Genomic DNA, 27,500 nt, shown 5'->3' on the forward strand with positions numbered 1-27,500 from the left:
TTTATATATTATTTCTATATTGTTTCTGATATTTTTATATTATTTCTATATTGTTTCTGATACTATTTCTATTATTTATATATTGTTTCAGATATTACTTCTATATTGTTTTAGATAGTATTTCTATATTATTTATATATTGTTTCTGATATTATTTATATATTGTTTCTGATATTTATATATTATTTATAGATTGTTTCTGATATTATTTATATATAGTTTGATAGTATTTCTATATTATTTATATAGTTTCTGATAGTATTTCTATTATTTCTATATTATTTATGTTGTTTCTGATATATTTCTATATAGTTTCTGATAGTACTTATATATTATTTATATATTGTTTCTGATATTATTTATATATTGTTTCTGATAGTATTTCTGTAGCCTACAGAAACGTCCCTGGTACAGCTCAGTGCCGTGTGTCGGTATGACCCTCCACTAACTGTCATCTTATGTTTCTGATATTATTTCTACATTATTTATTATTTATTCTATATTATTTCTATATTATTCCTATATTATTATTTAGCCTACAGAAACGTCTCTGGTACAGCTCGGTGCCGTGTGTCGGTATGTCCCTCCACCCCTCCACTAGCAATCATGTTATGTTTCTGATATTATTTCTACATTATTTATTTATTATTTATTCTATATTATTTCTATATTATTATTTAGCCTACAGAAACGTCGGTATGTCCCTCCACCCCTCCACTAGCAGTCATGTTATGTTTCTGATATTATTTCTATTTTATTTTTATTTATTTTTTTATTTTATTTTTTTATTCTGTATTATTTCTATATTATTATTTAGCCTACAGAAATGTCTGGTACAGCGTGTCGGTATGTCCCTCCACCAGCAGTGGTTCCTGTGATCACTGTCACGTGCTCTGCGCCGTTCACGGACAGCGCGTGACACCCAGCGTGCCCTTTATCCGACATGGTTCTGCACGTGTACGTTCCGTTAGGCGAACTGTTTTTTTGGGGGGGGGTTAATTAAAATTAAAAACACGAAGAGTAATTCAGGTTTGATTCTATTCCCATGTATTCTTAAAATAATCTATGTTGGTTAGACTACATGTTTTCATTTTTATATGCTCTCCACCTTTCATAAAACTCACATTTAAAGGGAAGCTCGTGTCGGGGCCCCTTGATTCATCGGTAAACGAGATGGCGTCGTTACCCTTTTAAATTCCGCCAGTGTAGGTAGTCGCTAAAATTAAACAGAAAAGGCTCGTAAATGACCCATAACCCATATCTATATCTCGGTACTGTCTATTTTAATCGCTCTCTGTAGCTTTTATTTCTCGATTTAAGTAGGCAACCTCTACTTTTGGTGACTGTAGCGTGACATCACAATGCTAATTGGACTCCTTTATGTTGTATTTCTACTAACTGTCTTGTTCTGTATATTGTCTTTGTGACAAAATATAAATTCATTGACTTGTCGCTACACTTGGCGTTAAAGTAGTGAAACTTGTGGACAGTTATATTTTGTGTTATACGTTGTGCCGCCTACAGACGATGTGGGTAATGACTTTATACATGTCGCCTAGCAACAGTCTGTGAGCCTCGCGAGGTGTCGTAGCTACTGTTAGCTTAGTTATCTTAACTAAGGCTAGTTTTCAACCAGTATCTTAGGTAGCCTAACTAGCTATAAAGCTCTGTGCTATATCTTCTGCTAATTCCAAACCATCACAAGCTGCCCGATTTTGTTCGTAGGTTAAATAATTTAATCTTTTTAGCAGATAGTAATCTAAGCTTTACTCCTTCAACTGACGAAGCAGCTAACGTCTTATCATTTAGCCTAACTTGAATTAAAGGTATATTGCATACATGAATATAAACTCTTCTTCGTTACTCAAAGATAAAGCATTTTCATTCTAAGATTTAAAGATATAAAAAGTTGAGACGCTACTACCTTACTATTTGATAATGTAGGGTTAGCTAGTTTAGCCAGTTGAAGTATTAGCAAATGGGCAACTGCTCCAAACGCGCAGGTAGAGCGTTAACGTTTAACGTTAGTAATGTAATGCATACAGTGTAACGTTTAACGTTACTAGTTTAGTGCATACACTGTATGTCCAGTCGGCGGTTTAATGTAAGATAAGTTAACCCCTGCGAGAATTTCACCTCACCTTTGCCTCTGCTATTTTCATGACTCTGGGGACACCAGCTTTGATAAGACAGGATCCACCTGTATTGAATAAATTTATTTGCTTTGTTATGTGAACAACAGAGAACAGAGAAAAAACTAAATTATATAATTAATATTCATTATTTCAAAAACATCCAGAACAATATATCAGTTGGGTTTTGATGTTGTTGCTCTCTTTTTTTTTACCTAAATAGGAAAAAAAAAGTGATTTCTGTGTTTTAAAATAAAATATAAAAACTAACTGACCAAAGGTACATGGCCTGCCAGTCTCCCCCTCCCCTCTCTCTCCCCTCTGCAGTGGGGTAATACTCCCCTACACCCTGGACTGTAATAAACTCTTCTCTTCACCTGGCCTGAGCTCTCGACACAGTCCTCCGTATTTTTCTGAAGTTAGGGAATAATTTTGCACTGTATGCTTTTGTCTCCTGCTTTCCATCATGAGTTCTGGGATTTCACAATTGGGAGAAAAGGAAAGAAGGTTGTCCATCAGTGGCAGTGTGGCAAAAGTCGATGAGATCAAGATTCCTCCACCCATAAGGAGTTACATCTTTCTGACTATTTTCACATGTTTCTGTCCAGCCTGGCCAATCAACATCGTGGCCTTGGTTTTTTCTTTGATGGTAAGATACTGATTTATCTATTTGGTGACATGTTTCTCTAACATTTTTTAGTCTAACTGAGTGCAGTGGTTGACTTGCTAAACACGTTTCATTTCAAAAGTGTTCATGCAAAGCTTTTCTTTATCTGTGTTGCCTAATTTGGTCATTGAGAACAGACTCCTTATAGTGCTGTAGATATGCAGATTAGATTGGAGCCTGGGTAGCACTTAGAGTGGAGGGGTTGTTTTCTTTACTCAATCATACCCTGCAGACTGTGAAATCAGACCAAAGCGTTGAGTTCTCAAGATTCACACACGCAACTTATAAGTGTTATAAATAGACAGGCCTCAAGTGTCAGCAGCCCCCAAGAAGTGTGTAAAGGTGCATGCACGCATAGACACACACACACACACACATACACACCACAGACACTCACATGCATACTTGTCACACACACTCACTCACACAGAAACACACACTCGTACTCCTTCCTGCACAGCACCAAACTGAGAGTGGCAGGTTTAGCTGCTGAACATGTGGGCAGTAGATGAATAAAAGTTCATATTCAGGTCCATGTTCATACTGGTCCATGTTTGGATTGGTCTATATGCAAACTGATCCATACGCAGGCCCATGTCCATGATGTAAATCTCCTGTTCCACCACATCTCAAAGGTGTTCTACTGCACTGAGATCTGAGGAGGCCATTTGAGTACAGGGAACTCATCGTCATGTTCAATAAACCAGTTTGACATGATCTGAGCTGTGTGAGATGGCGTGTTTTCCTGCTGGAAGTCGCCATCAGAAAATGGTGCACTGTGGTTGTAACGTGGCGCGATCATCACACGGACGCATACGCTGACAAGAGAGATTTATTATGAGCAAAACCAATATAAGGGTCATAATAACCAGCATCAAAGCCAGCATGAAGAGTACTAGGAAACATAAACAAAAATCAAAAACACACGATAACCGAATAGACAATGTGGAACACAAACTACACAACCAGAGGCTAGTTAAAACATGCAGCACAAACACAACAGGGCTTAGGACAAACGTCATGAGCGAGGACAAACAATGAGATCAAATACAGAGTTTAAATAACAAGACTAATTAGAAAGAAATAAAGAACAGACAAAACTATTGAAAGACAAGAAAACTCAAACAAGGGGCAGAGCATCAAGGAAGCAGTCCAAACAAAAAGACAAGACAGGGTTACCATGGAGACATGGTGCTAGGAGGGACCAGCCTTGACAGTGGTCATAAAGGGTTGGACATGGTCAGCAACAATACTTAGGTAGGCTGTGCTGTTTAGGCTTAGTTGGTATTAAGGAGCCCAAAATGTGCCAAAAAAGTCTCCCCTACAGCATCACCCCACCAGCAGCCTGAACCATTGATAGAAGGCAGGATGGATCCATGTTTTCATGTTGGTTATGCCAAATTCTGACCCCACCATCTGAATGTCACAGCAGATATTGAAACTCATCATACCAGTCAACATTATTCCAGTCTTCTACTGTTCAATTTTGATGAGCCTGTATGAATTGTGGCCTCTGTTGTCTGTTCTTAGCTGACAGGAGTGTCACCCTGTGTAGTCTTCTGCTGCTGTAGTCTATCTGCTACTATTTGAAAATGTTGAAACTTTAAACAATAAACACAATTTGGTGTGTGCTCAAAATGGTCATATTCCTCAGTGTTTTATTGTTCTTTAAAACCATGGATGGAGTTTTTTTTTCTCCAGTGGTTTGTTTCTTCACACCTTAACCTCAGGGTTTGCACTCTCACTGGTAAACAATGCATCTGTACAGTGCAACAACTACAAACCTCTTTTCTGACTGATAAGGTTCCTCACGCAGCCATTCCCATGAGCACTTCAGCCAATCAGTGCAGTGCAATCCAGAGCAGGGACACACTGACCTATGGTCACACTAAGCACTCAAGCAGAGAAACTGCAGGGAGGATGAATTTATTTCTATAGACAAGAACTGGTGGTAAACCCACACAGTTCCCCAGATAAGTACAATACGTGTGACAAATCCCTTAGTGCAGACTACTGACACATCTAGTGTGTGTTGGATAATTCATATTAAAGAATCAGATTCTATCAGTCATATTTGCCCTCTGATTGGTTAATAGCTCTCTGAAGCGTGTTATTACTGGTTGTCTGGAGCAGTGGCTTTGGAGCTGCCGTGTGTATGTGTGCGCTAGAGGCTGTACGTGTGGTTTCAGGTTGACTGTTCAGCAATGTAACAGGCCTGCAGTGCAGACTGAGGAGGCGTTGGTGCGCCCTTTCAAATCACGCCAGCTCACTGAATGTCCTCTCCTACAGCACGCACACACGCATGCACTCAGGACCTGCTGCATCATGCCTGCAGAAAGCTGTAGGGTGAAACATGAAATGTGAGGTGTTTGGAATCATACAGTCATTCTAACAGCATGCCCCAGACTACACAGCACACCGTGGCCTCCCGCAGGGCTCCACGCGTAACCTGGTCTCAACTGCTAGTGTTGCGATGACCCTGGAACTGGTGGGTTTTATAAGCAGCAGTTTCATACACTTTCATGCCCGTTGCTGGGGGAGCCTGACACTGCTTGGGGTTCTATTAAAGTTTTCATTTCATTTTATTTAATTTTATTTTAAGCAGATGGGCGACTTTTTCTATCCACTTAACTAACCATTCATGCCCTCTATTTTGATTCTGTGAGTACTCAGGAAGTTCACCACGCTGTTTTTTACCACGCTGTGTTCAGTTCACCACGCTGTGTTGTTTACTATGCTGTGTTCAGTTCACCACAGTGTTCAGTTCACCACGCTGTGTTGTTTACCACGCTGTGTTCAGTTTACCACACTGTTCACTTCACCACTGTTCAGTTCACCACGCTGTGTTCAGTTCACCACACTGTTGTTTACTACGCTGTGTTGTTTACCATGCTGTGTTCAGTTCACCACGCTGTGTTCAGTTATCACATTGTGTTCAGTTCATCATGCTGTGTTCAGTTTTCAGTGCAATAGGATTTTTCTCTTTGCTGCCAGTCACAGAAGAGCTATGATAACGAAGACTACGACGGGTCCCAGCGTCTAGGGAGGGTGGCTCTTTACATCGCCATCGCCTCCATCATCATCGGCCTCCTCATCATCACTGTCTTCTGCGTCGTGCACTTCACTACGGTACACACACACCTGCATGCACACACACAAATGTAGGGCACATGCACACACATGCATGCATGCATACACGCGCACACACCCACAAACACATACACACACTTAGTTCAGCAGATGAAATTAGCCCAATTTCCTTTCTTCTGTAATCTCTAATCTAGTGTGTCATACTAGTTGTTACAATCATGTTAGGTTCTGTGGTTCTATGTTGATATAATGCCCATGTTGAAAACTCCCAGAATCCCATGTGATCACGCAGACGATGGTGCCATGGCAACAGGACACTCATGTGCACTGGAGTACTGACAGCATGAAGCAGGACACTCTGCCCTGCATCTGTACCTCGCCCGGCATCTGTGCTCAACCCTGCTAGACACCTCACCCTGCATCTGTACACCACCCTGCTACAGGCACCGTGCCCTGCGTCTGTACTCCACACGTGATGGAAACTCCTGTGATGGAGACTATTCATGGCTAATATGTATCTTATTTATTTTAAACAAGTCTTATGGTCTTAAGAGTGTAAATGTATCTACTGAGACAGTGTTCACTAGATTCCAGAAAATTCTTGTTTTGCTGTAAGACAATGTGAAGTTTGTTTGTTCCTCAGTCCTGTGATGTGTTCTATGTGTTACATGTGTTCCTCAGACCTGTTAAACTCAAAAATTCAAAATTCACTTGAGATTAACATGGATTGCAAAGGGTATGTATGTATAGAAATGTGTGCGTACGTGCGTGTGCAACTGATAGTATTCTGGTTGTGTGTTTGTGTGTGTGCACCTGCACCTGACAGTATTCTGGTTGTGTGTGATTTATTTTCAAGACTGTTTTATCTTATGGGTTTTAATAAGCATAAAATAAATGTAAACCTTGTAGATTGGTATTGATGTAGCAGTTATCTTGGTGTCGATCTAGCTGTGATGTTGCTTGACCAAAATCAAGTGTGAATACTAAAGGAAATTTACACTGAGCATCTACGTCCATGCCCTCACCCCCACCCCATTAAATCTGCAGCGTCTGGTGAATGTTGTATACCGATATGTAATATTATAACCAGCTAAGGCTAAATATAAGCTAGCTAACATATTCTCCAGATCTGGCGCCAGTGGAATGACTACAGAGTTCAGTTGAACTCAAATCCTCATTTGCGTATTTCGTAGTATTGACCAGGACCAACAATATGTGCGATGTTTTCACTCAATACGCAACGCGTTTTTTAACGAGTCGCAGTTCCCGTGAAACTGCTTCTTATTCGTACACACGTTTCTCGCTACGTCTCGAGCCTGTTTTTAAACCGTATGAATTTACATTATGCGGCATCGCGCCGTGCACGTGCTTTTCCAGTAGCTCCGTAGTGAAAGCTGATATGCGTGAGAATCCCGTGAACCTGGACAAACCTGAGAGCACTCTGGTTCATTAAAGACGAGATTACAGTCCTTACGGTACCAGAATACAGCATTAATGACTTTGAATTATCATTCGTATAATTATCAACATAATGAGCTGTAGTAGTAGGCTAGTTCGTACTGGTGTAGTAGCAGCAGCGTGAGAAGGCCAGACGGAAGAGGCGTGAGTCACAGCGCGAGCAAAATGGCGGAATAAGAGCGAGCGAGCGAGCTTAGCTCCACGCGCAGCCTCACAGGTGAGACCAGAGATTCACACAACAGATATTAACGAACCTGGCAGACGACCGAAAGGTGATAGTTAATATCGGGTTTAGTTTGTTTCTTACAGCAGCAAAAGGAATGATTTGATTTCTCCGATGTGTGAAGATGTCCACTTCCCGTTCATAACAGTAAATAACCGCGGAGACTTCCATTTGGGAGGATCTTTTTAATTCTTTTCCTCCCATTTCCATGTACTTTCGGTCACGTTTGCTATTAGCCGTTACATTAACACGCAAAATTCAGTTCGTGCCGGTGAATCATCAAAGTCAGTCTTTCCGTTTGGTCAAAGGTTGTCAAAACCCAGGAGCCCCAGTGACTATGACGGGCTGCTAATATCAACACTCACTCCTCTCTGGATGTTTTGGCAGGGGATGTAGTCAGTACTTTTCCCTCCAGCTCTGTGTTTTCGTGCTGATATTCAGACCGCACCGGGGCCACGTGACATGGGTAACGCGAGCAGCGAGAGGAGCGGAGAGAAGGCGCAGCGGCGCGAGAACCGCGGTGCCAAGGATGTCGGACGGCCAAAGCTTTTAATGGACAACGTGGAGGACGGGGACATCTTTCATGGAGATGATGCCAAGGTAATTAGTGGAAGCGTGCTGCATTTTACGCATTCGTTTAAAAGAATTTAATATTGGTGTCAACTAGCACAAATAGACGTGGATAGGTTCACCTGTTTGCCTTTTTGACGATTTCGGCGTTTCTGTGTCGTCGCCGTGACTTGCGGGCCCACGTGACGTACAACTAGCATAGGACCAAGTTTCACTTCTACCGTTAAACATAGTAGCGCTGTGAGTTTGCGGAAGACGGGTGTGCACACTGGCCTACCGGACTGGGAGTGGACCTGATTAGTTAGTACAGGGCAGTTGGACTCACTTTAGGAGTGGAAGATGTGAGAAAAGAATGAGTCAGGCCTGGTTTCCCAAAGGCCTTGGCAAGTTACCATCCTATGGTGCTTAATTGGTACTAGACCAGCTGGGTGAAGGCGTGTCTAGGTCAGTAGGCGCAAGTCCTCGCTGTGGCACCTCAAAACATTTCAGCGATCTTGGAGTGGTATAGCCAGTCTGTCTGAAACTGAACATCATTAAAACTAGCAACAAAGTAAAATGCATTCATTAGACACGTACAAGTATTCTCAAAATATATTAGATAATTAGTTTAATCTAACTTATGCTCAGAATTAACCCTCACTTGTATGAATGGGGACTGACTGAAGTAAAACTGCTATTCACAAGAAAATCATGTAGGAAGTTTGGGGTAGTCTCTCTCAACTAAAATAATATATTGATTAACAAAAATTACTTTAATAAATATTTTAGTTCTGTTTGAACATTCTTCAACTCAGCTCAAATTCACAGGCTCACAGGACAGCAAAAAAAAAAAACAAATACAGAAGCAACCAACCGTGTGAGTCCCCAGTCACGCTATTCACCAACATCAGCTTGTTTTGTAGTACTTTAGTTAGGAAGGATATCGAAACACTTGATAATTAACCAACCTTCTTAAGATCAGGGTACTTTGGTATTAAGAAGCATTTGGGAAATGTAGCGTTCTGACATCATTAAGTATTGCCAGGCATGTTGGAGCAGAGAAAAGCCAAACTGTACACCTGCTGTGGGCAGGTGACTCACACTGCAATTTAACAACACTCACCTAAACTCCTGCCTGGCTGTAAACCCACCCACCCCCACCCCCACCTCAGGAGTTCCTGGCCTGGCAGAAGGATGTGGCATCAGACTCTAGGTTCCCCATCCCTGAGGAGCATCCTACCGTGTTCAGATGGTCAGGACCAGCCAAGGACGTCTGTATCTCTGGCTCCTTCAACAACTGGGCCAGCAAGATCCCTCTGTCCAAGAGGTCAGCTGGCCACAGGGGTACTGAGCTCTGGAACTGTCTGTAGTGATCATGGGAAACTAGACCTAGGTTGGCTGGAATCTGTGAGTGCACAGACCGCTCGGCTGTGCTGGGTGCTGTTACCTACAGTTCTCTTCTTTTGATCTAGTTCTAATTATGCAGGGACGTTAGTCACATTTACATTTACGGGATTTAGCTGACTAACACTAGCCACGTGTTCCCATTTGAGGCACCAGGGTCACCGTTGGTTCACAATGAGAGCAGAACGCATTTCAGCTTGGTTACCTTGGAGAGTGGCGTGTTTTATCCCATCCAACAGAAATGATGATTTAACACTGACTTCCTCTGTTTAGAAGCAATGTTGTTGATTAACACTGACTTGCTGTCTGTGAATCTTAGTCATAAGAACTTTGTGGCCATTCTCAACCTGCCTGAGGGTCAGCACCAGTACAAGTTCTTCGTGGACGGACAGTGGACGCTGGACCCTGCGCAGGTACAGAACACACTTTGTGTATAAGAGCATTTCCTGTCAACCTTGTTTGTGTTGACAACCAGCAGGGTTCGGGTGGGGTTAACCCTTACTACCCACCTTGTTGTCCTGTGTTCTTTCTAAACCGTCTGCTTCATTTATCTTAATGACTTTAATTACACTAATTACAAATGTCATGTTTCAATGTTTCCTAGCCTGTGGTGACCAGTAAGTCTGGTGTGGTGAATAACGTGATTCAGGTGTGTAAGACAGACTTTGAAGTGTTTGATGCTCTGAAGACCGACTCTGAGAAATGTTCTGACCTGTCAGGTAGAGAACAAACACCACGTGATTTATAAACATTACAGTGGGGTGGTGTATCTCTAATGATTCTCATCTCTGTCCCAGACGTGTCTGGATCGCCTCCTGGGTCTTACCAGCAGGAGGCGTACTCTAAGAATGAGGAGCGCCTCCTCACACCCCCCATCCTCCCCCCACACCTGCTCCAGGTGCTCCTCAATAAAGACACCGGCATCTCTGTGAGTATCGGACCACCCGGTCATCTTCAATGAGCACACAGGCGTTTTAATTCTGGGTGAAGGCGTCCTTAACGTGTCGTGTGTTTGTGCTGAACAGTGTGACCCAACTCTGCTTCCTGAACCTAACCACGTAATGCTGAACCATCTTTATGCACTCTCCATCAAGGTACAGATTTAAGAACACTTTTACCACTGTACGCTCATCTGCTGGCTGTAATCCCGCTAGTCTGTGTTTTGTTAACTTGTTGCCGGGGCAGTCAGGCAGACTGGCGCGTCCTCTATCCCGGCAGGTGGGCGCGGCGGGCCACGTGCCTTCTCTATCCCACTCACCCTCTAAACCTGACAACTTCTGCACAGTTTTTTGTGCGTCTGTGCCATGAAAGTGTGTGTGACTCTACCCACGTCTTACTGTCTGCCCTCCTCACAGGATGGTGTGATGGTTCTCAGTGCTACTCATCGCTACAAGAAAAAGTACGTCACTACAGTGCTGTATAAACCCGTCTGAGCAGAGCAGACTTGCCCGTCTCCCACACGCTTCAGCACTGTTACCAGCATGTTTGAGGAGCCTGAACCCTCCCCACAGCACCGTGGGATTTCTGGGACAGGACTGGGTCAGGCTCCTGTTTCCACAGAGGACTCGAGTTTAATCACTTTAATGGCTCAGGGAGGGTTTGTAAGGGTTTGTAGTTTTTTTTTCATCCAACACAAAAACTTTCATATTTTAAGGATTTTCCAGTCAAGACTTTGTACTATGTACTTTTTTGTTTTGATTGTTTATTACATTTTGTCAACACAATTACAATGTAAAATGTGAAATAAACATGACTGCATATGTCACTGAATATAGGGAAGTGTCCCATTGAAGATTTTGGATAATAACACTTGTGCTCGGTGTCGGCGGGGTTGGGTGGGCTTAGTGTCCCGTGTGTGTGCGGGGGGACCTGTTCACTTGGAAGACTGTTCCCTGTGCGTGTGGGGTAGGGGAACTTTGTGTGTGTCAGTGCCTGGGTGTACCCTCACAGATGTATTTGTAGGAGAGTGTGCAGTCTGCGTCGTTCCACATGTTCCGCTTGAGTGTGTGTTTGGCGTGAAGCTGTCCACAGTCCTCCCCATCCACACGCACGTCCCAGTCATCCGGCTGCCTCTCGTCCCAGAAGCTGGGCACAGACACAGGCAGACACGTAAGCACTCATCTGTACCCACAACTGTCCTCTGCACCCTAGACAGCAACAGCAAACAGCAGCTGTGTTGCAGGTGCCCAGACGGCGGGACGTCTTACTGTTCGGTGGATTTGAAGTCTGTTCCGTCAACCCAGCTCCAGTCCCCCTCGTCCTCCTTCTCAACCAGACCAATCCAGTAATTTTCATTGAGGCCCACAAGTTGGGAAATATAGTCCTGGAACAGAATGAGACAGTTTGAAATGCAAGGACTGGGGGCTAAACCAGCTTTAAACTCATGCTGGACTGTACCACCTAAAACAACATGGGTGGTTCACTTTGTTTTATGTAGTCTCATAAATGTGAAATATTTATCCTGAAGTGTTATTTCTCTGCTCTTACCAGTTCATCAGCATTATTCACTACCAGTAAGTGCGCCCTCTGCTGGTTACAGGCCTTTTCTGCATCGTGCCACTTCTTCCTCAGTCTGGACAAAAGGTAGCATTTGCCTTTATAAAACGTCCAGTCTTCTTCACAGGGACCTGTGCGCACACACACACACACACCTGACTGTTGCTGTGTATGCACCTGCACGTGCCCACCTGACTGCTGCTGCACAGGTCGGTGTTCTTGGGGCTATAAATTCTACAGGTGAGATGGTAAAGTGCCTCACCTCTCACAGGTGCTAGGGCATCTGGGTGCAGAACACCTTCAGAGAGGAAGAAAAGAACAGGACAGGAACACCCAGATTTACTGTTTATTGTGATTAAACAGGTGAACAGTAATAACCGGCTGAGAGGGGTGGAGGTAGTGAGGGTCTTTCACACCTGTCTGAGCTGCTTTTACAGAGTCCTTCACAGCCTGCAGGGACAGCGTGACCTCAGACATCTGCTTGCTCACCTGGGAGACTGAGTACCAATGAGAAGAAATCAAACACCACCAGAATACCACTACGAACACATGCACATGAAAGCAGTTTTAAAAACACCTTGGAACAAGAGCATGTTTAATCAATCATGTGTTTATTTAGACTAATAACTAATAAGACTGAGTAATGCTGAGAGCTCTTATATCTGCACTTACGATTCCTACATGGAGCTTTGAACAGAAGTGTTCTGTCATGTGGATGTTCCACTCAGACATGAGGACTAGGGTTTGCCCAAAGAACAGAGTTAGAGTGAAGCTGAACTCAGCTCAGACTCATCTCCTAAACGTGTGGCTGTGGCTTTCACTTCCAGCTGAAGAACAGCAGCTGGGAAATGGCAGTTCATTTGTGTGAAGAGACATCAGGGGCTTGAAGAGATGTGTGATGGTTATGTGATGAATGCCAGTGTTATATATCATTAAATGAGTTAGCTAGTTCTCCCTCTCCCTACTGTGCTAGCTACAACCCTAGGTACGCATCCTGGACCACCATCCCATCAGAGAACTGCTCAGATGGTGCATGACAGGTATTTTTCAGAGTGCACTTACATTTAATTCCAACTGTAAGTGTAAGTATTAAGAGGAAGACAGAAAGCACTCCCAACATGATGAAAACCTTCCTGTTGTGCCTGTCTGAAACACCGAAACACAGAACATCAATATGGGCAGTGGTGGCTCAGTAGTTAAGGTACGGGACTAGAAATCTGATATAATGTTATAATTGCCAGTTCAAGTCCCCACTGTTGGGCCCCTGAGCAAGGCCCTTAACTCTCAGTTACTCAAGTTGTACTCAGTCATAATTTGTAAGTCACATTGGATAAAAGTCTCAGCTAAATGTACCACTATAGTTTGTGTTCAAAATAAACATGCATGAGACCATGTTTTGTGACAGGGGAGAAATCTTATCCTAGTACTGCATGTAAACCAAATCCCAAGGCAGTAGACCCAAATGAATTTTTGATATTACAAACCCTAGTGATGGAAGTCAGAGTTCTGCTCCATAACTCACTCTGTGTGTAAAAAGGTTGGTGGTGGTGCTGGTGACTGATCTCGGAATCAGATGAACTGAACTTGTCGTATCCGACCGTCTCCATCTCGGAGGGCACAGAAAGGAAGGAGGTGTGTAAAAAAGGAGAAGAACACAACATAAACACAAATATTCATTTTAATAAGGGTTTGTTTAAAGTAAATGTCAAATGCTAAACATTCCTACAGTAACTGATAGTGACTGGAAGACGAGTCGGAACATTTAGCTTTAAAATGCTAAAAAAGACGAAACTAAAAGGAAGCAGAACAGCAAAGCACCTGTCACTCAGTTCCTGCACCTTTACAAAACATCCTGGACATTTACCTGATATCTTTATCCAAAGCAACATACAATTATGACTGAGTACAACTTCAGGGTTAAGGGTCTTGCTCAGGGGCCCAACAGTGGAAACTTGGCAGTAATGGGACTTAAACCAGCAACCTTCTGATTACAAGTCAACTGCCTTAACCACTGAGCTACTACTACCCTGGACCTTCTGAAACTGGTTATACTCTCACTACAAGTAACAAACAGCAGCCAACAACCTCCGACAGGACATCTCCACAACAGGGCCAGTGTTTCTCAAAGCTATTAAATCATCTGTAGACATTAATGTGCACATATCATAAAGGTATCAACAAAAATCTACAAAAATCACAGTGTGGCTTTGTGTTGAGAAGGCCAGAAACACTACAGATGAAGGGTTCAAAGGTCACAGCACAGATATTCTGAACATTAACCTGTAGATCAACAGTGTTCTACATCTTCCAGTACAAAACTCCATAATCATGACCTCTGTGTCTATTACGGCACACATTAAAACAGATGAAAAACATTAGCCAACTAAAACATTTCTATCACTTAAAATCACATAACTTAGTCTGTCCATTTAGCATAAATGCATAAAAATATAAGGCATAATTCTAATTCTTACTTTAATAAACTTAGAATGATATAAGCCATTATACCAGTTAAATACCACTTTCTTTTGCCCATGTGTTAACAATATCTTTAAAGGAATTAACCATCCAGAAGAGCGCTTTTTTTAAATGAATGCTTGCTTTTAAAACGCCACTTTCTGTTCCCCTGCACATTGCTCTAGGAGCTCTATGGTCTGCATTGTACCATTGTATTTCTTCTAAAGACAGAGCTACGGTGTAGGAGGCTAGGAGAGTCTTACCTTCCTCAGAGTGGGCTGTGTTAACTCTGCTGCTGTCTGCTGTCTGTCTGTCACACTGAGTCCCTGCACACAGTTGCTGCATAAACAAACAAAAACAGCCCTCTCTCGCCACTCATCACAGGGTTAACTCCTCCTTTCTACACTCATCACAGGGTTAACTCCCTCTATGATAAAGTGCAGTAAGACTGGCAAGTTCAAGTTCAAGTTCAAGAGGTTTTATTGTCATTTCAGCTATACACAAGTACACAACAAAAACGAGACAATGTTCCTCCAGGACCATGGTGCAACATAAAAACAACAGTACAACAAGACAACATGCTACACAAGTGCAAACAGTCCAATATAGTGCAAAATGTCATTAAATAAACATTAAATAAACAATAATAAATACAGGACAGGACAAATACAAAATACAAAATGAGTAGACAGTGCAATTTAGTATAGTACACAGTACTGGGCATATGTAAAGCGAGTTGTGCATAGCAATCAGTGATATGCTACCCTGAACATAGCAGTCACCGGTAGCAGCCAGAACAGTTCAGAGTACAGTGCTGGTTTAGTACAGTACTCTAGCAGCAAGTAGGATAATGTGCAAGACTGCAACAGGAGTGCATAGTTTATTTGTGTGGCAATTGCAGGTAGCAGACTTTATCTGTTCACTCTCTGTATTGTTATTTTTTAAATCACTTTGCACTCATCTCATGCTCCAGTAATAAAGATTATACCAGTAAAAATCGTTTCTATTTACTACTAGGCTACCGAACTTCTCATCCTAATAACCACCTGGTTTATCTGTGGTTTGTTCAGCTTTGTTCCATCTAAAGCCCACTAACTTCTGAGAAATTATCAATGTTATGTAACTTGCACCTTTTCAAGTTTGCATGTAGGTGCACGTTACATGCCCTCATATCCCTTTCGCATCCACCCAGACATAAAATATCTGTTTCTATTAAACTGAAGCATAAAATTATGTTTCAAGCATGTTTCCGATTAGACTCCATCTTTCTAGGCGGCAGTAAAGACTCTGGTTGACATTTAGACCCACACACTGTGGCGAGGTCCGTCTATACCCTCTTTATCAACTTCCCACTGTGTCGGTTTCCCGTTTGACGGAGGTAAAATGGCGGCGCTCGGACAGTTTTCTCAGGTGGTGCGGTCTGCTTTTTTGACACAAACTCGTCAATTATCAGCTGTAGCACACGGTGAACAGGGAGGTATGTGCGTTATACCCTGGTGTACTGAACTGAAGACGTGACGAACTGATGTTGTGTTGAACACCCACAACATTACGATTTGACCTTGTTAGCTAACACTATAGCACATACGTATGTTAGCATTAGCTCATTCCCTCATCACGTCTGAGCTACTGGAGCTACTGTCGTTAGCAAAGTGTTTGCTGCTCATGTTAATGTAACTAAACTAACTAACAGCTTTTCTTTGGTTTGCTTGTGACTATTTAGCTGCTATGTCACAAGCTATTTTGAGATAATGAATATGGCTAACTACCTACACCGAATAAAGGTTAGCCTAGAAACCTAGCGTTAGTTTGCTTAACTTACTTAGTTAGCTAAGCTAGCTAACTAATGCACAGGTGAAGCGAATATAACTCACTCGGTTTTTAAAATATTAACCTACAAGGCAAATTGCCGGTTCGGGTAGAAAATTTGATTTAATCTTATACCACATCTTAATAATTTAGCTTAGCTGGCTAGCAACGTTTTCGCTTGTGTCGACGCAGCTCATTTTCTTTACTGTGTTACTTGGTGTGGTTGTTCGGTTTAGCCACTGTGGGTAAAATACGGATAACGTAGCCAGCTGGGTTGGGTTAAGTGTTTCTTAGCTTTTATAGGGTCACATTTACCCAGTAGTTGATTAAGCAGTGGTAGCTCAGTGGTTAAGGTAGTTGGACTTGTTATTGGAAGGTTGCTGGTTCAAGCTCCAACACTGCCACTGTTAGGGCCCCTGAGTAGGACCCTTAACCCTCAATTGCTCAAGTTGTACTCAGTCATAATTGTAAGTCGCTTTGGATAAATAATGTAAATGTAAACAATGCGGACAGGTTAGCTGGACAGCTAACGCTCTCACAATCCTGTGTTCAGCAAAGACGTGGAAGATACTGTCGTTCGTCGTTGCTATTCCCGGGGTCGCTGTGTGCATGCTGAACGCCTTCCTGAAGTCTCAGCAGCACGGCCACGACCAACCGGAGTTCGTCCCTTACCCGCATCTGCGCATCCGCACCAAGGTAGCAAACGGCCAAATTCCTGATATGTAACTGAATAAAACCTATGTGCTTACTGTGGTGGCTGATTAATCTTACATGCCAGTTAGACAAATGTACGAGTTTACGAAGCGTGGAGGTTGACTGTATCGTGCTGTTTAGCCCCTTCTTAAGGTCAAGCGCTGTGTCCTGTCAGCTTGTGCAGGATATTCAACACCAGTCAGCTCCTCGTCCACACTAATGACTCCCTGCCTGAAACATCTGACCCAGTTTATTATATTAATGAAATCATTATAATAAGTAATGCAGAATCAAGCCAAATGGCTGGTCCAGACATTGGGGTATGGGGCTTAGTATTACTGCTGGATAGTTTTTAAAGATTTAAATGTAAGATCTACATATGTTACCATAGCTATTCTGATTAATTTGGATAATACTCCTACATACAGAAAGCTCGGGTGTCTCACATTTCTCACTCATTTGTACCAGTGCTAAAGTAAAGAGGTGTGTGTGTGTTGCAGCGTTTCCCTTGGGGTGATGGGGTTAAGACACTCTTCCACAACTCCCATGTCAACCCTCTGCCTGATGGTTATGAGGGTCATGAGGAATGAAGATTAGGCTTGACCACTGTCTTCGGGGACCATGGGGCTCTGTCACCCCCCTCTTCTACCCCTGGACCATTCTACAAATCCAGTTTACCTACAGCAAACTGAAATCCTCACTTACCTCTGTGCTCTGCTGAAAGCACCTAATAAAGTTACGTTCTTACTAAGAGCCTTGCACGGCATTGTTTAACCATAAATGAAAATAAACGTATTACATACAGGAGTTGTGTTTTTTTGTGAAAGTGCGGTTGTGTTGGCTGACTCGCAATACGTATGCGTTAGTCATACAAGGAAATACTTTTGTCCCTGCACGCTTGCCTTACTTCGGGGAGTCACATGACTCCTTTTCTTGTGACCCGCATTCCTCTTGAAAATCGCCTGATGTTTTGTCTAAAGCGAGATGTCGGCAGTGAAAGAGTTTTAAGTTCAGCCATTCGCGAACACGGTTTGTTTCCATTACAAGCAGCCGCTGGTGAGTGGTACGTTTGCTCCAGGACTGGTGCGGCTTTACTGGGAGACGCTGCGCTCCAGGTGAGGGGAGATGTTGGCGTGGTACGATCAGTTTACTGCAGCTTTATGCGGAGTGCATTAGTCCAGGTAACGGGGCGCAGCGTCCACCGTACTAATGCGAGATCAACTGATTTAAGCTTCTCAGGTGCCAGTTGAACGTCTCAAATAATAAAATTCATTGCTAGGTTAAAATGTTACACGTAGCTTTTAGGTAGACAAAACGTGTAGCACGTTCTCCGTGGCAACTTGTCAAGTTTGCTTGAAACTCGTCTGCAAAATGCGGAACTTCGTGTGGCTTCTTTGAACTTTCAGAAGATGAAACGCTAAAGAAGGACGTTATAGCCGGAGTCTCATCCGCGTTCACTGATGGCCGCCGAGTCGGAAACGAGACGGTAAGCTTCTTGCCAAACGACCTGTAGTGACGGGCAATGGTTAGAAAAGGAGTATGAGTAGGTCATATATGTGCCTTTCACTATAAATACAGCCAGTGTTTAGCGCTTGAGACTTTGGTCCACACTGCATCACGGTAGTTTTGTGTTTCTCCGTTTTTCTCCCGTTTTCAGGATCAACGTTTTCTTCCTGTACGATTGCTCAAAGGTGCAGGAGGAATGCGACCTGACCCGGGCTGGAATATGCTATTTCTACCCTGAAGATGTAACGGTTTTGCTCAATAAACATTAATTAGCTTTTCAGTTTGTTCATCCAGGTGTCCTCGCGAAGCTGAAACCACATTACTAGGGGATTCGAGTCTAGATGAGATGTCCTCAAAAACTGTTTCTGGTCAAATTTCAGATAAAGCATAAATAGAAGTACCACAGGGAGAAATAGATTCATATGTTGGTCCATGTTTATTTAAATATAATCGTATACAGAATGTCCAGTATCCTGGTGCAGTCCGTTAGGTACACATAGGCCCACTCACGCCAACTGTCCAGGTAGCACCTCCCCGTGTCGGTATTTTTGCTGAATTAAACACCTCCAAAAGGTTCAACATTGAGTTCTGGAGTCCCAGACCCACAATGGCCTCCCTGGCGACTAAAGACATACTACCAACCAAATACTACCATCATAGCTATCAGAAGCCATTTCTAAAGGTAAACATGTGCTGTGTTGGTGCTATCCAGCATTGCACAGGTTCAGCTTATCCTGGTTCTCCCTTATTTAGAGGAGATGTAGTGTGAGCACAGGTGTGCAGTAGACAAAGTTGTGTCCCCGAGTCAGTGTGCGCTCTGTCCTGAAGTCAGTGCGCTCTGTACTGTTAGACGCCCCTGGAACACCAGGAGCTGCTGTGTGGGCAGCTGGCTGGGGTGAGCCGCTGTGTGTCGGAACTCTCCTGCTCTCCTGTCCACCTGCTTCGTCTGCGTAAGAGCAAGTATGCTGTTCGCATGAGGGACACCTTCCTCTGGGTATGGGACTCTTCACCTGTGTGTGTGTGTGTGGTTGAGAGCTACTAATTTATTTACTTATTTGTATAACCAGGTTCAACATTGAGTAAGGGTTTGAGTGGGTGTGGCATTCTCTCTCAATCTCTCAGGTGCTGAGCTGTGTATCTGAAGTTCCTGACATTAGTGTGTGTGAGTTCTTGGATCATCTAATTGGTCTTTTTTGTTTCTACAATGGCCCAGTCCAACAGAGCTACCAGGTACAGAGCTATGTTTATGTCCTAGTATGGAATGTTTGGCTTTGTCTGGATGGTGGGGGGGTTAACATTGGTTTTAGTCAGATTCCCCTACTAAGTCACCGGAAACTGGCAATTGTGCATGTTACCGCACATGAATATTCATGAATAGCATCCAAAATATCTTCACATAACAGCCCTGTTTACTGCATCTCCAGTGATTCTACAGAGTGACGATGCTGTTTGTCTCTGTCCTGCAGCTCCACAGCCAGGGGGAACTGGCTTTGCACTGGGCTCGCTACATCTCTCACCTACAGGGTGGCTCTACCGAGCTGCACCACATCTTCAGCTGCCTGGAAACCATCCGCTCCACACGTGTATGTACGAGACCTCACAGAAGGACACGACACTTCCAGTGTTTTTGATGTATTATGGTGACGTGAAGTGATTGTCTGTCGCGTTGTGTTTGAAGATAATTGTTAGTTTCTTATAATATAAATGTCTGTTGCTTCCAGATTGACCCCCTGTTGCTGTTAAAGTCTGCCCTCATCCTGCAGGCATGTCAGCGCTGCCCTCTAGTGTTAGCGGGCTGCCTCCTCTACCAGGGCAGGTGGGTGCATGATATTTCTAGATGCTGCCAGTGTCATAGCGTGTAATGCTGTGGTCATTTAGTATTTTTTACAGTGACATGCAGGAAGAGCAGGTTTAAGTTTTTGTTGCTCTCAATGAGAGATCAGGAAAGCTTGACCCCTGCCCTTAACCATTGGAGGTCTGCTGCATCACACCTGGTCTCTCACACCTGAAACCGTGGAAAAACACCTTCAGGAGCCTCGGAATATTAGAACCACAAGGCTTGGATCAGAGTTCAGTCTAAACGTCTGCATGCCAACAGGTCTACGTGAGCCAGACGGGATCTAACAGTGTTTGGTGTTTGCAAACCACTCGATACCTGCCCACCTTTCAGTGTTCATTTAGGGTTTGTCTCCAGCCTCCACTGAGTGAAATGTTTATCATGTACAGTCTGTGTCGAGCTGAGCTCTTCAGACTCTGCCTTTAAACTTCAATCCACCAGTGTGGTTATGGCACCTGTTCACTTCACTACCAGTGATTAGAAATATTAAGGTACTTGACTATCAACCAGAAGGTTGCCAGTTCAAGGCCCACCACTGCCAAGTTACCACTGAACAAGGCCCTTAACCCTCAGTTACTCAAGTTGTACTCAGTCATAATTGTTAGTCACTTTGGATAAAAGCATCAGATAAAATATTTACATTTATGGCATTTAAAGTCCAGGACTGTATTTAGAATGGAGGTCCAGATTTGAATGTGTTTGTGTGTGGGTGTGTTCTGTGCAGAGTGCTGAGCACACAAATGTGTCCAGAGCTCACAAGGAAGGTGATGGTGAATGAGACAGAGACCTATAGCCAGGTACTTCCCCCCCCCCAAATCAGTACTACTATACCTGCTCAAAAATAAGTCAGTGCTTAGACCCGCCCTCCTACAGGAAGACCGGCTGCAGGCCCATGGAGTGTGCTGGTCTGGGGCCACGCCCCCCTCCAATACAGTCACAACGCCTGTATTCCTGACCTCCTCTGAGGTGAACACACTACGCTGCCACCCAGTGGACAACTCATGCAGGTACAGCTCAGCAACTCTATAGCAACATAATGCTGGGAGAACAAAGCAGAGTTTAATATCCCTGTGCTGAAATGTAGGTGATTATTCCTCATCATACGTGAGGGAGAGATCATGACATCATGCAGAGAACTGGAGTGTCGGAGTGTATGATACTTAAGATACAACAAATATATCTTTGTATATGTATATATGCATACAATATTTATACATTTCTCACTGCCCTGTCTGTGTCTCTTGGCTTCCTCAGATTTCACTGCTCCTCTCAACCTCCCGACCAACCCAAGAAGACCCCTCTACTTTCACGCACTCTCTCCGACATAGCGAACACCGACCTGGACCCTGCTGAATTAGAGCACGCCCTCTGTCCACCAGCACACTACCAGACACACTCCTCTCCTCATTCCTCCCTGTCGGATGAAGAATCCTTCAGTTTGTGTCCCTCGACAGCCAGCACTCCTCTTCACCTTACTGTGACGAGCCAATCAGAAGGAAGCCCTTCTGAGTCACATGACCACATCTTACCAAATGGGACATTGCTATATAAGGCCATAGAGAGCAGTATGTTTGAAGGTGGCAGCCCCGTCAGGTCAGAGGGCGAGAGGAACACAGCGGAGGTTGTAGCAGTCACAGGTGGTGACCCCGTCAGGTCAGAGGGCGAGAGGAACACAGCGGAGATTGTAGAGGTCACAGGTGGCGACCCCGTCAGGTCAGAGGGCGAGAGGAACACAGCGGAGGTTGTAGAGGTCACAGGTGGCGACCCCGTCAGGTCAGAGGGCGAGAGGAACACAGCGGAGGTTGTAGAGGTCACAGGTGGCGACCCCGTCAGGTCAGAGGGCGAGAGGAACACAGCGGAGGTTGTAGAGGTCACAGGTGGCGACCCCGTCAGGTCAGAGGGCGAGAGGAACACTGCGGAGGTTGTAGAGGTCACAGGTCCTGAGCAGGACCAGGTTAGTGCAATCAGCAATGGACTTGAGTCTGGACAGGACAGCCCACCCCAACATGACGGGGAGGGGGAGGGGACCAAAGAGATGGAGGTGAGGGGGGGTGTGAAGGAGGAGATGAGGGAGGGGGGGAGGAGCGGGGACTGTCGGAGCCCCTCAGGTGGGACTCTGGACTGCCTGCTGTTGTATCAGCACAGGGTTGGGAGTCTGGTCCTCGCCGTGCTGGTGGAGCCGCACTTCAACACAGACGCCAGCGCCAAGGAGGATGTGGTGAGGGGACCTTTGTGTATGTGTTGGAGAGAGATGTGTGTGTGGTTATGTTAGAAATAGTGTGTGTGTATGTTTGGGCTACAGTACTTCAGCTGTCTGGCCTCTCTGAATGGGCTGGAGGCTCATCTGAGGACAACCTCCTCACAACCACCACCAGCCCAAGGACCCTACATCTACACACACTACGACTGTGTCCAGAACACACTCACCAGTGAGTCTCACACACACCTACACGCACTATGACTGTGTCCAGAACACTCATAAATGAGTCTGTCTCTCTCACTCACACACACACACACACGACTGTGTTCAGAACACACTCACCAGTGAGTCTCACACACACGCACACACACGTACATACATGCGTTAGAAAAATACGCTGTGCTCCTGACTGAGACCTGTTCTCGTCAGTTTGGAGGTTTAGTCTGCAGAGTGTAGAGTTACCAGGGTGTGGGGTATCAGTTTATTAATTTAAAAAGTGTTTTGTTAATGTGCGTGTGTGTGCGTGTGTGTGCGCGTGTGTGATAGCGAATGTGTCTGAACACTCTTCCAGTTCTCAGGATTCATTTGTAAAGGCTACAGCCCTGCTGCACTCAGACTTCTCCCTCAAGGACACACTGCAGGAAGCCATTGTTAGGTGAGTGAGTGAGTGAGAGAGAGAGAGAATGATTGATTGATTAATTGTATTTATGTAATACTCTTGGTCTCAGTTGAATAGTGTCTGGTGGGGTTAGGGTTAAGATGAGGGTTATTTAGGGTTAGTTAACTGCGCTCATGACTGTGGTGAGCTGGTGTGGCCTTTGTCCTGTGCTGCTGCAGGAATGCCAGCTGTGCTGTGTATGCTACTCGCACCAAGGCACAGGAGACATACTTTCTCCAGCAGGGCACGTCTGCCAGGAACTCTGGGATTCCCAATGTCCAGGATACGGCTTTTTCGCTACCAGGCAAAGCCCGCCAACGCTTACTCAAACACGGGGTCAACCTGCTGTGAGCACAGTTCCGTCACCACCAATACCAGCTAGGAAATGGATTACGTATTATTTTTTATGCATAAATTATATATTCTCTATGTGCCCCACTTTCTTGCGAGTGCGTGCACACACACACACACCTCAAATGAACTGTGATTAATATTTAATTAGATATAAATAGTATTTGTTGCGCTTCAAGTGAATTAAGCACGTATTAATGGACTGGTAGCGCGCGGTGACAGACCACAGCAGTGGCAGTAGGCGGAGCTCGTGAGAACACGTGATGTTTGATCATTGATTTTCTAATAAATTAAACGAGTTTAATTCTGATTTATTTGTAGTAGAATTTGTGTTTGTGTAAACTCCTTAACGCTCACTTAATACCAAGTTAACTAGTTTGTCATATGTAAACCTGTAGCTGTTCACTTATTTTTAATGTACAATGTCGACCACCTGTGCGTACCTGGACGGTGCCGCTCGACGACTGCTGACACCTAAAAGGACGCGCATGCCGCGCGGCGCCAGGGTCGCATCTGTCCGCGTGTGACGCGCTATTGTCCGCGGGGTCACCTGGCGGTAGTTTAAAAACGTTTTACACTCACAGCTGGTGTCGTTTCTCTTGCAAATGAGTGTTGTGTTGGTAATGGTGCACATACACTGTAATGAGGATCATTACGGCCCCAGCGGCTGTGCACTGAAGGCCGCATTGTTAATGGTGTAAATGGTCCTGGGGGAGGAGACCGGACTTTCCCAGCGGGCTTCACTCCTTAAATCGTCTGCTCGAGCCAGTTGGTTGCACCGCCAGGTCTTGGATTACAATCGCTGAAGCAGCTATACGTTTGGAGCTCCGCGATGGCCACAGTTCCGTTTGGGATCTTCACGCTCATTTGCGTTATTTCGGGAATACACTGTGTATCATTCCGTGGCCGGATCCTCGAGACTAGAACACTTCGAGAAGAGGCGCTCGCGCGCACACGGGTCCGCCGCGATCCCGCGAGCAGCCAGGACCACTGTTCCCGGTTGACCGCCCCATGGATGGAGGCCCGCGCTCCCGCTGCTGACTGGGGCCACGTGTATCGCCTCAAGATCTGTCCCCTTTCACGAGACGCCCCTCGCCGCGTGGTCTTCCCGGAGCCGCCGTTGTTCCGTTTCGTGCGGCGCGTGTACCGCTGCTGCCAGAAGGGCTACCGGTGCGGAAGCGTGAAAGGACTCCAGGGTCGGGACATCGGAGGTAAGTTCGGCTTCAGCGCATGTTGATACGAACATTTAATCTGACATTTACACGTATATTTATGATCTTGTTCAACCCCCGAAGGCTCAAGCATAGAGTTTCTTCTCAGTGAAGACGTGCTGTCCGCGACGGTCGCGAGGGCTGAGATTCATCTCCATATTTCTAACCCAGAAAAGCTGAATATCCAGCCTCTGCTCCCCTCGCTGCAGAAACGGCAGCTGCCCACGAGGTGAGACACGTGCTAAGTGACCCCTGTCCATGCTGCTCTCTCGCTAGAGGTACTATAGTGTCTCCCCTCACGGGTTTGGGCTGTTTGTGTCTGCAGGTTTGGGTCCTGGACTGAGGAAGGCGTGATGGAGTTGAGGGTGGATGTGATGTTCGTGTTCCAGGCTCTGCAGCGCGTCCTCGGCAGCAGGTCTGGAGGCAATCGTCTCCTGAACCTGCGGCGGGTGGGGGGTCTGAGCAGGCCATGGGCGCTAGAGCCCCAGGACAACAGCTCAGCCCTGCAGGACGCTGCTCCCGCTGCCTGGGGGCAGGGTAGCGTGGACGAGTGGAGAGAGCGCCCCCTACAGGCACTGGTGGAGCTGGGACTGGCCCTACACTGCAGCACAGCACGCAACACACACCCATGTGAGAGTCATGGGGTCCGGCTCCTACACACCCCTTTCATCACGCTCTCATACAGATAGCACACACACGCACGCGCGCGCGCACACACACACACACACACACACACCCCTCCTTGGATGGGTCTTCGAGTGAGTTGCTAATGGGTCCTGCTGTTCCATGACAATAGGTGGTCTGTTCACTGTTAATGCCCAGAGACCCAACACTACGCACTTCTGCCTGTAAATGGAATTTATTTAATTTATTTGGGTGTTTTGTGGGAATGTATGTAAATAGTGTATGTAAAGACAGAGTTATATATAAACGCCTTTTTCTGAAACTGAGTGCTGATTTATTGATTTATTTATTTACTAATTTCTTTTATTTACTATTACCTTGTTTTATTCTGCTAAGAAAGAAAGATAGTGTGGTTTTATGCAAACGTATTAAATTGACTGCTTGTAAAAAAGCTAATTCCAGCAAAAAATATTTATGAAGGACAAGTAACTTATTGTCATACTCCAATTTGTAAATAATATTTATTTTATAAAATCATCTGAACAAATTGTCTTAAAGCTGTAGTATAAAAAGTAACTGAAGGCTGTCATAGAGCCTTGATGTGAGAGTGCCCCCTGCAGACAGTTCAGAGTACAGCATGGGCCAGTCTGAGACACGACCAATTAGTGCAGTCAAACCTCACATTTCACTGTCAGGACCTGGACTGGTGTCTGACTGTATCTGCCTGGTTTTGAGTCTTACGAGGTCAGTTCATGGTGTTTAGTAGAAGATGGTATTTACACTGAACAGTGTGATACAAACGTCATACGAGCTGGTCTGAGCATAGTCAGTCAGTGTGGTATTCATTAGAGCAAAATTGTGGCCTTTTAATGCAAATATCAAAAGCTTAATCGGGAGGGTTTGGACTCCAGTGTTTATAAACAAAACAATGTTTACATTAAATGCAAATTACAAGTGAACCAGGAAGACTGATCCAGTGGTGAGGGTTAGGGTTGGCTGGGAGTTAGCAGACAGATGTTTAGAGATGGGGTTTATGGTTAGGATTTAGGGTTAGGTTTAGGGGTTAGGGTTGGTTAGGGTTTATCGTTAGCTGGGAGTTAGGAGATAGAGTTTAGAGATGGGGTTTATGGTTAGGTTTAGGATTTAGGGTTAGTTGGGGTTTAGGGTTAGAGCTAGGGTTGTGAACTGCATCCACTTTGGAGTGTTACAGTTTGGGAGAACCACTCAGGTGCGTACATCAGAATCAGTATGGGGTTTAATGGTAAAGTACATGTTTATATATACTGTGTATGTGTGTTGCATTAAATTCTTTGTGTTATTATACATTTATGTCATGTTATATGTTTATGTGGTGTTAAATGTTTGTGTGGTGTTACATATTTTGCGGCATTAAATGTTTGTGAAGTTATACGTTTATGTGGTGTTATATGTTTTGTGGTATTAAATGTTTATGTGGTGTGTTATGTTGTTGGTGTTCCCTTAAAGGTATTCAGTGGTACTCAGTGTTTCAATGTTACAATGTTTCTGTAATTCAGAGCTTTGTTCCTTCCTTATCTTGAGGTTATCGTGTGTGTTTGTGTGTGTGTACTGACTTTCTGTTTGCTCTACAACAAGAAATGCTGTAAAAAGGTGTGAAGCTACAGCACAGGACAGAGAGGCTGTGGGGGTAGTGTAGTGTGTGTGGGGTGAGTATGGGGTGTGTGTGGAGTGTGTGTGGAACGTATTTCCTTCCTCTGAAGGCTCCGGGTTAGACTCTGCACTCTGGCCTGATCCAGTCATGGAGGGATATGAGGCTAAAGTTCAGTGAGTGAGAGAGACAGAGGGAGACATAGGGAGACAGAGTGAGACAGACGGAGAGAGAGGAGAGAGGAGGGGGTTAACTGGGAAGCAGGGGGGAAAATCGCCTTTGAAAGCAAAACAGCAGCAGGTTTGCAGGCAGAATCGCAGTGAGCACACAGACGAGAGTGAGAGCGTTCGCCAGACACAAACAGCCTGTGGAAGGAAAAGCACTAGTCACCACACCCAGCCCAGAGACAGCAGGTAAGTCTGGCTCTGCTCCTGTGTGCATCTACCAATTACTGCCATTTGCATGTCCATCTAAGTACTTGTCTGTGTATTTGTTACTTCAGCTTCAC

At 44.6% G+C, this 27,500-nt stretch overlaps 7 protein-coding genes across 19 annotated transcripts in view; 6 read left to right on the forward strand and 1 right to left on the reverse strand.

The window, feature by feature from the left end:
• Positions 1-2,456: 2,456 nt before the first annotated feature.
• Positions 2,457-6,805, forward strand: LOC113584836 (transmembrane protein 233). Of its 2 annotated transcripts, none has more exons than XM_027022018.3 (3): positions 2,457-2,781; positions 5,800-5,928; positions 6,162-6,805. In XM_027022018.3, the coding sequence occupies exons 1-3, from the start codon at positions 2,599-2,601 to the stop codon at positions 6,171-6,173; spliced, it is 324 nt and encodes a 107-aa protein (XP_026877819.2). In that variant the 5' UTR covers positions 2,457-2,598; the 3' UTR covers positions 6,174-6,805. The 2 variants fall into 2 exon arrangements, with proteins under 2 accessions (XP_026877819.2, XP_026877818.2); XM_027022017.3 differs by having other exon boundaries at positions 2,464-2,781; positions 5,794-5,928.
• A 491-nt stretch (positions 6,806-7,296) lies between these two features.
• prkab1b (protein kinase, AMP-activated, beta 1 non-catalytic subunit, b) lies at positions 7,297-11,293 on the forward strand. The gene is made up of 8 exons (XM_027022013.3): positions 7,297-7,564; positions 8,012-8,170; positions 9,292-9,446; positions 9,843-9,936; positions 10,128-10,242; positions 10,321-10,451; positions 10,549-10,617; positions 10,879-11,293. The coding sequence occupies exons 2-8, from the start codon at positions 8,033-8,035 to the stop codon at positions 10,954-10,956; spliced, it is 780 nt and encodes a 259-aa protein (XP_026877814.1). The 5' UTR covers positions 7,297-7,564; positions 8,012-8,032; the 3' UTR covers positions 10,957-11,293.
• Positions 11,294-11,428: 135 nt separating this feature from the next.
• Positions 11,429-14,803, reverse strand: LOC113584834 (hepatic lectin-like). The gene is made up of 8 exons (XM_027022015.3): positions 14,740-14,803; positions 13,542-13,626; positions 13,082-13,165; positions 12,436-12,516; positions 12,282-12,317; positions 12,011-12,150; positions 11,731-11,846; positions 11,429-11,608 (listed from the first exon to the last, which is right to left on the reverse strand). Exons 2-8 carry the CDS (start codon positions 13,624-13,626, stop codon positions 11,449-11,451), a joined length of 702 nt encoding a protein of 233 aa, XP_026877816.2. The 5' UTR covers positions 14,740-14,803; the 3' UTR covers positions 11,429-11,448.
• A 990-nt stretch (positions 14,804-15,793) lies between these two features.
• On the forward strand, positions 15,794-17,782 carry cox6a1 (cytochrome c oxidase subunit 6A1). Its single transcript, XM_027022019.3, has 3 exons — positions 15,794-15,953; positions 16,839-16,981; positions 17,479-17,782. The coding sequence occupies exons 1-3, from the start codon at positions 15,860-15,862 to the stop codon at positions 17,566-17,568; spliced, it is 327 nt and encodes a 108-aa protein (XP_026877820.2). The 5' UTR covers positions 15,794-15,859; the 3' UTR covers positions 17,569-17,782.
• A 116-nt stretch (positions 17,783-17,898) lies between these two features.
• On the forward strand, positions 17,899-23,840 carry hps4 (HPS4 biogenesis of lysosomal organelles complex 3 subunit 2). 7 transcript variants are annotated; one of them, XM_035536441.2, is made up of 13 exons: positions 17,902-18,093; positions 18,385-18,464; positions 18,636-18,726; positions 19,335-19,478; positions 19,607-19,714; positions 19,951-20,067; positions 20,206-20,300; positions 21,046-21,118; positions 21,195-21,328; positions 21,576-22,539; positions 22,624-22,750; positions 23,068-23,176; positions 23,359-23,840. In XM_035536441.2, the coding sequence occupies exons 2-13, from the start codon at positions 18,439-18,441 to the stop codon at positions 23,528-23,530; spliced, it is 2,160 nt and encodes a 719-aa protein (XP_035392334.1). In that variant the 5' UTR covers positions 17,902-18,093; positions 18,385-18,438; the 3' UTR covers positions 23,531-23,840. The 7 variants fall into 7 exon arrangements, with proteins under 7 accessions (XP_081559556.1, XP_081559560.1, XP_035392334.1 ...); XM_081703431.1 differs by having other exon boundaries at positions 17,919-18,034; XM_081703430.1 differs by lacking the exon at positions 18,636-18,726 and having other exon boundaries at positions 17,899-18,034.
• Positions 23,841-23,988: 148 nt separating this feature from the next.
• Positions 23,989-25,687, forward strand: si:ch211-170d8.2 (uncharacterized). Its single transcript, XM_027022009.3, has 3 exons — positions 23,989-24,741; positions 24,826-24,970; positions 25,067-25,687. Exons 1-3 carry the CDS (start codon positions 24,363-24,365, stop codon positions 25,428-25,430), a joined length of 888 nt encoding a protein of 295 aa, XP_026877810.1. The 5' UTR covers positions 23,989-24,362; the 3' UTR covers positions 25,431-25,687.
• Positions 25,688-27,066: 1,379 nt separating this feature from the next.
• hnf1a (HNF1 homeobox a) overlaps positions 27,067-27,500 on the forward strand; it is an 8,678-nt gene continuing 8,244 nt past the window's right edge. The window contains exons 1-2 of one of the 6 annotated variants that reach the window (XM_081703377.1): positions 27,067-27,405; positions 27,495-27,500. The exon at positions 27,495-27,500 is cut by the window's right edge and continues 486 nt beyond it. The gene's annotated coding sequence lies outside the window, so the exon portion shown is untranslated. The remainder of the gene's footprint in view (positions 27,406-27,494) is intronic. The other 5 variants (XM_035536373.2, XM_081703375.1, XM_035536371.2 and 2 more) reach the window with 5 other exon arrangements.

The sequence above is a fragment of the Electrophorus electricus genome, chromosome 20, assembly GCF_041902795.1.
Source record: "Electrophorus electricus isolate QZ-2024a chromosome 20, ASM4190279v1, whole genome shotgun sequence".
Taxonomy (NCBI): domain Eukaryota; kingdom Metazoa; phylum Chordata; class Actinopteri; order Gymnotiformes; family Gymnotidae; genus Electrophorus; species Electrophorus electricus.

Coding starts and splice junctions, on each gene's coding strand:
- LOC113584836 (XM_027022017.3), top strand. CDS start 2,599: ATGAGTTCTGGGATTTCACAATTGGGAGAAAAGGAAAGAAGGTTGTCC. Junction 2,782..5,793: donor CCTTGGTTTTTTCTTTGATG/GTAAGATACTGA, acceptor CTTTGCTGCCAG/TCACAGAAGAGCTATGATAA.
- prkab1b (XM_027022013.3), top strand. CDS start 8,033: ATGGGTAACGCGAGCAGCGAGAGGAGCGGAGAGAAGGCGCAGCGGCGC. Junction 9,447..9,842: donor AAGATCCCTCTGTCCAAGAG/GTCAGCTGGCCA, acceptor TGTGAATCTTAG/TCATAAGAACTTTGTGGCCA. Junction 10,243..10,320: donor GAAATGTTCTGACCTGTCAG/GTAGAGAACAAA, acceptor TCTCTGTCCCAG/ACGTGTCTGGATCGCCTCCT.
- LOC113584834 (XM_027022015.3), bottom strand. CDS start 13,626: ATGGAGACGGTCGGATACGACAAGTTCAGTTCATCTGATTCCGAGATC. Junction 13,166..13,541: donor CCAACCTTTTTACACACAGA/GTGAGTTATGGA, acceptor TCGGTGTTTCAG/ACAGGCACAACAGGAAGGTT. Junction 12,517..13,081: donor ACTTACAGTTGGAATTAAAT/GTAAGTGCACTC, acceptor ATTGGTACTCAG/TCTCCCAGGTGAGCAAGCAG.
- cox6a1 (XM_027022019.3), top strand. CDS start 15,860: ATGGCGGCGCTCGGACAGTTTTCTCAGGTGGTGCGGTCTGCTTTTTTG. Junction 15,954..16,838: donor AGCACACGGTGAACAGGGAG/GTATGTGCGTTA, acceptor TCCTGTGTTCAG/CAAAGACGTGGAAGATACTG. Junction 16,982..17,478: donor ATCTGCGCATCCGCACCAAG/GTAGCAAACGGC, acceptor TGTGTGTTGCAG/CGTTTCCCTTGGGGTGATGG.
- hps4 (XM_081703430.1), top strand. CDS start 17,899: ATGACTCCTTTTCTTGTGACCCGCATTCCTCTTGAAAATCGCCTGATG. Junction 18,035..18,384: donor TCCATTACAAGCAGCCGCTG/GTGAGTGGTACG, acceptor TTGAACTTTCAG/AAGATGAAACGCTAAAGAAG. Junction 20,301..21,045: donor TGCCTCCTCTACCAGGGCAG/GTGGGTGCATGA, acceptor TGTTCTGTGCAG/AGTGCTGAGCACACAAATGT.
- si:ch211-170d8.2 (XM_027022009.3), top strand. CDS start 24,363: ATGGCCACAGTTCCGTTTGGGATCTTCACGCTCATTTGCGTTATTTCG. Junction 24,742..24,825: donor CCAGGGTCGGGACATCGGAG/GTAAGTTCGGCT, acceptor CAACCCCCGAAG/GCTCAAGCATAGAGTTTCTT. Junction 24,971..25,066: donor AAACGGCAGCTGCCCACGAG/GTGAGACACGTG, acceptor TTGTGTCTGCAG/GTTTGGGTCCTGGACTGAGG.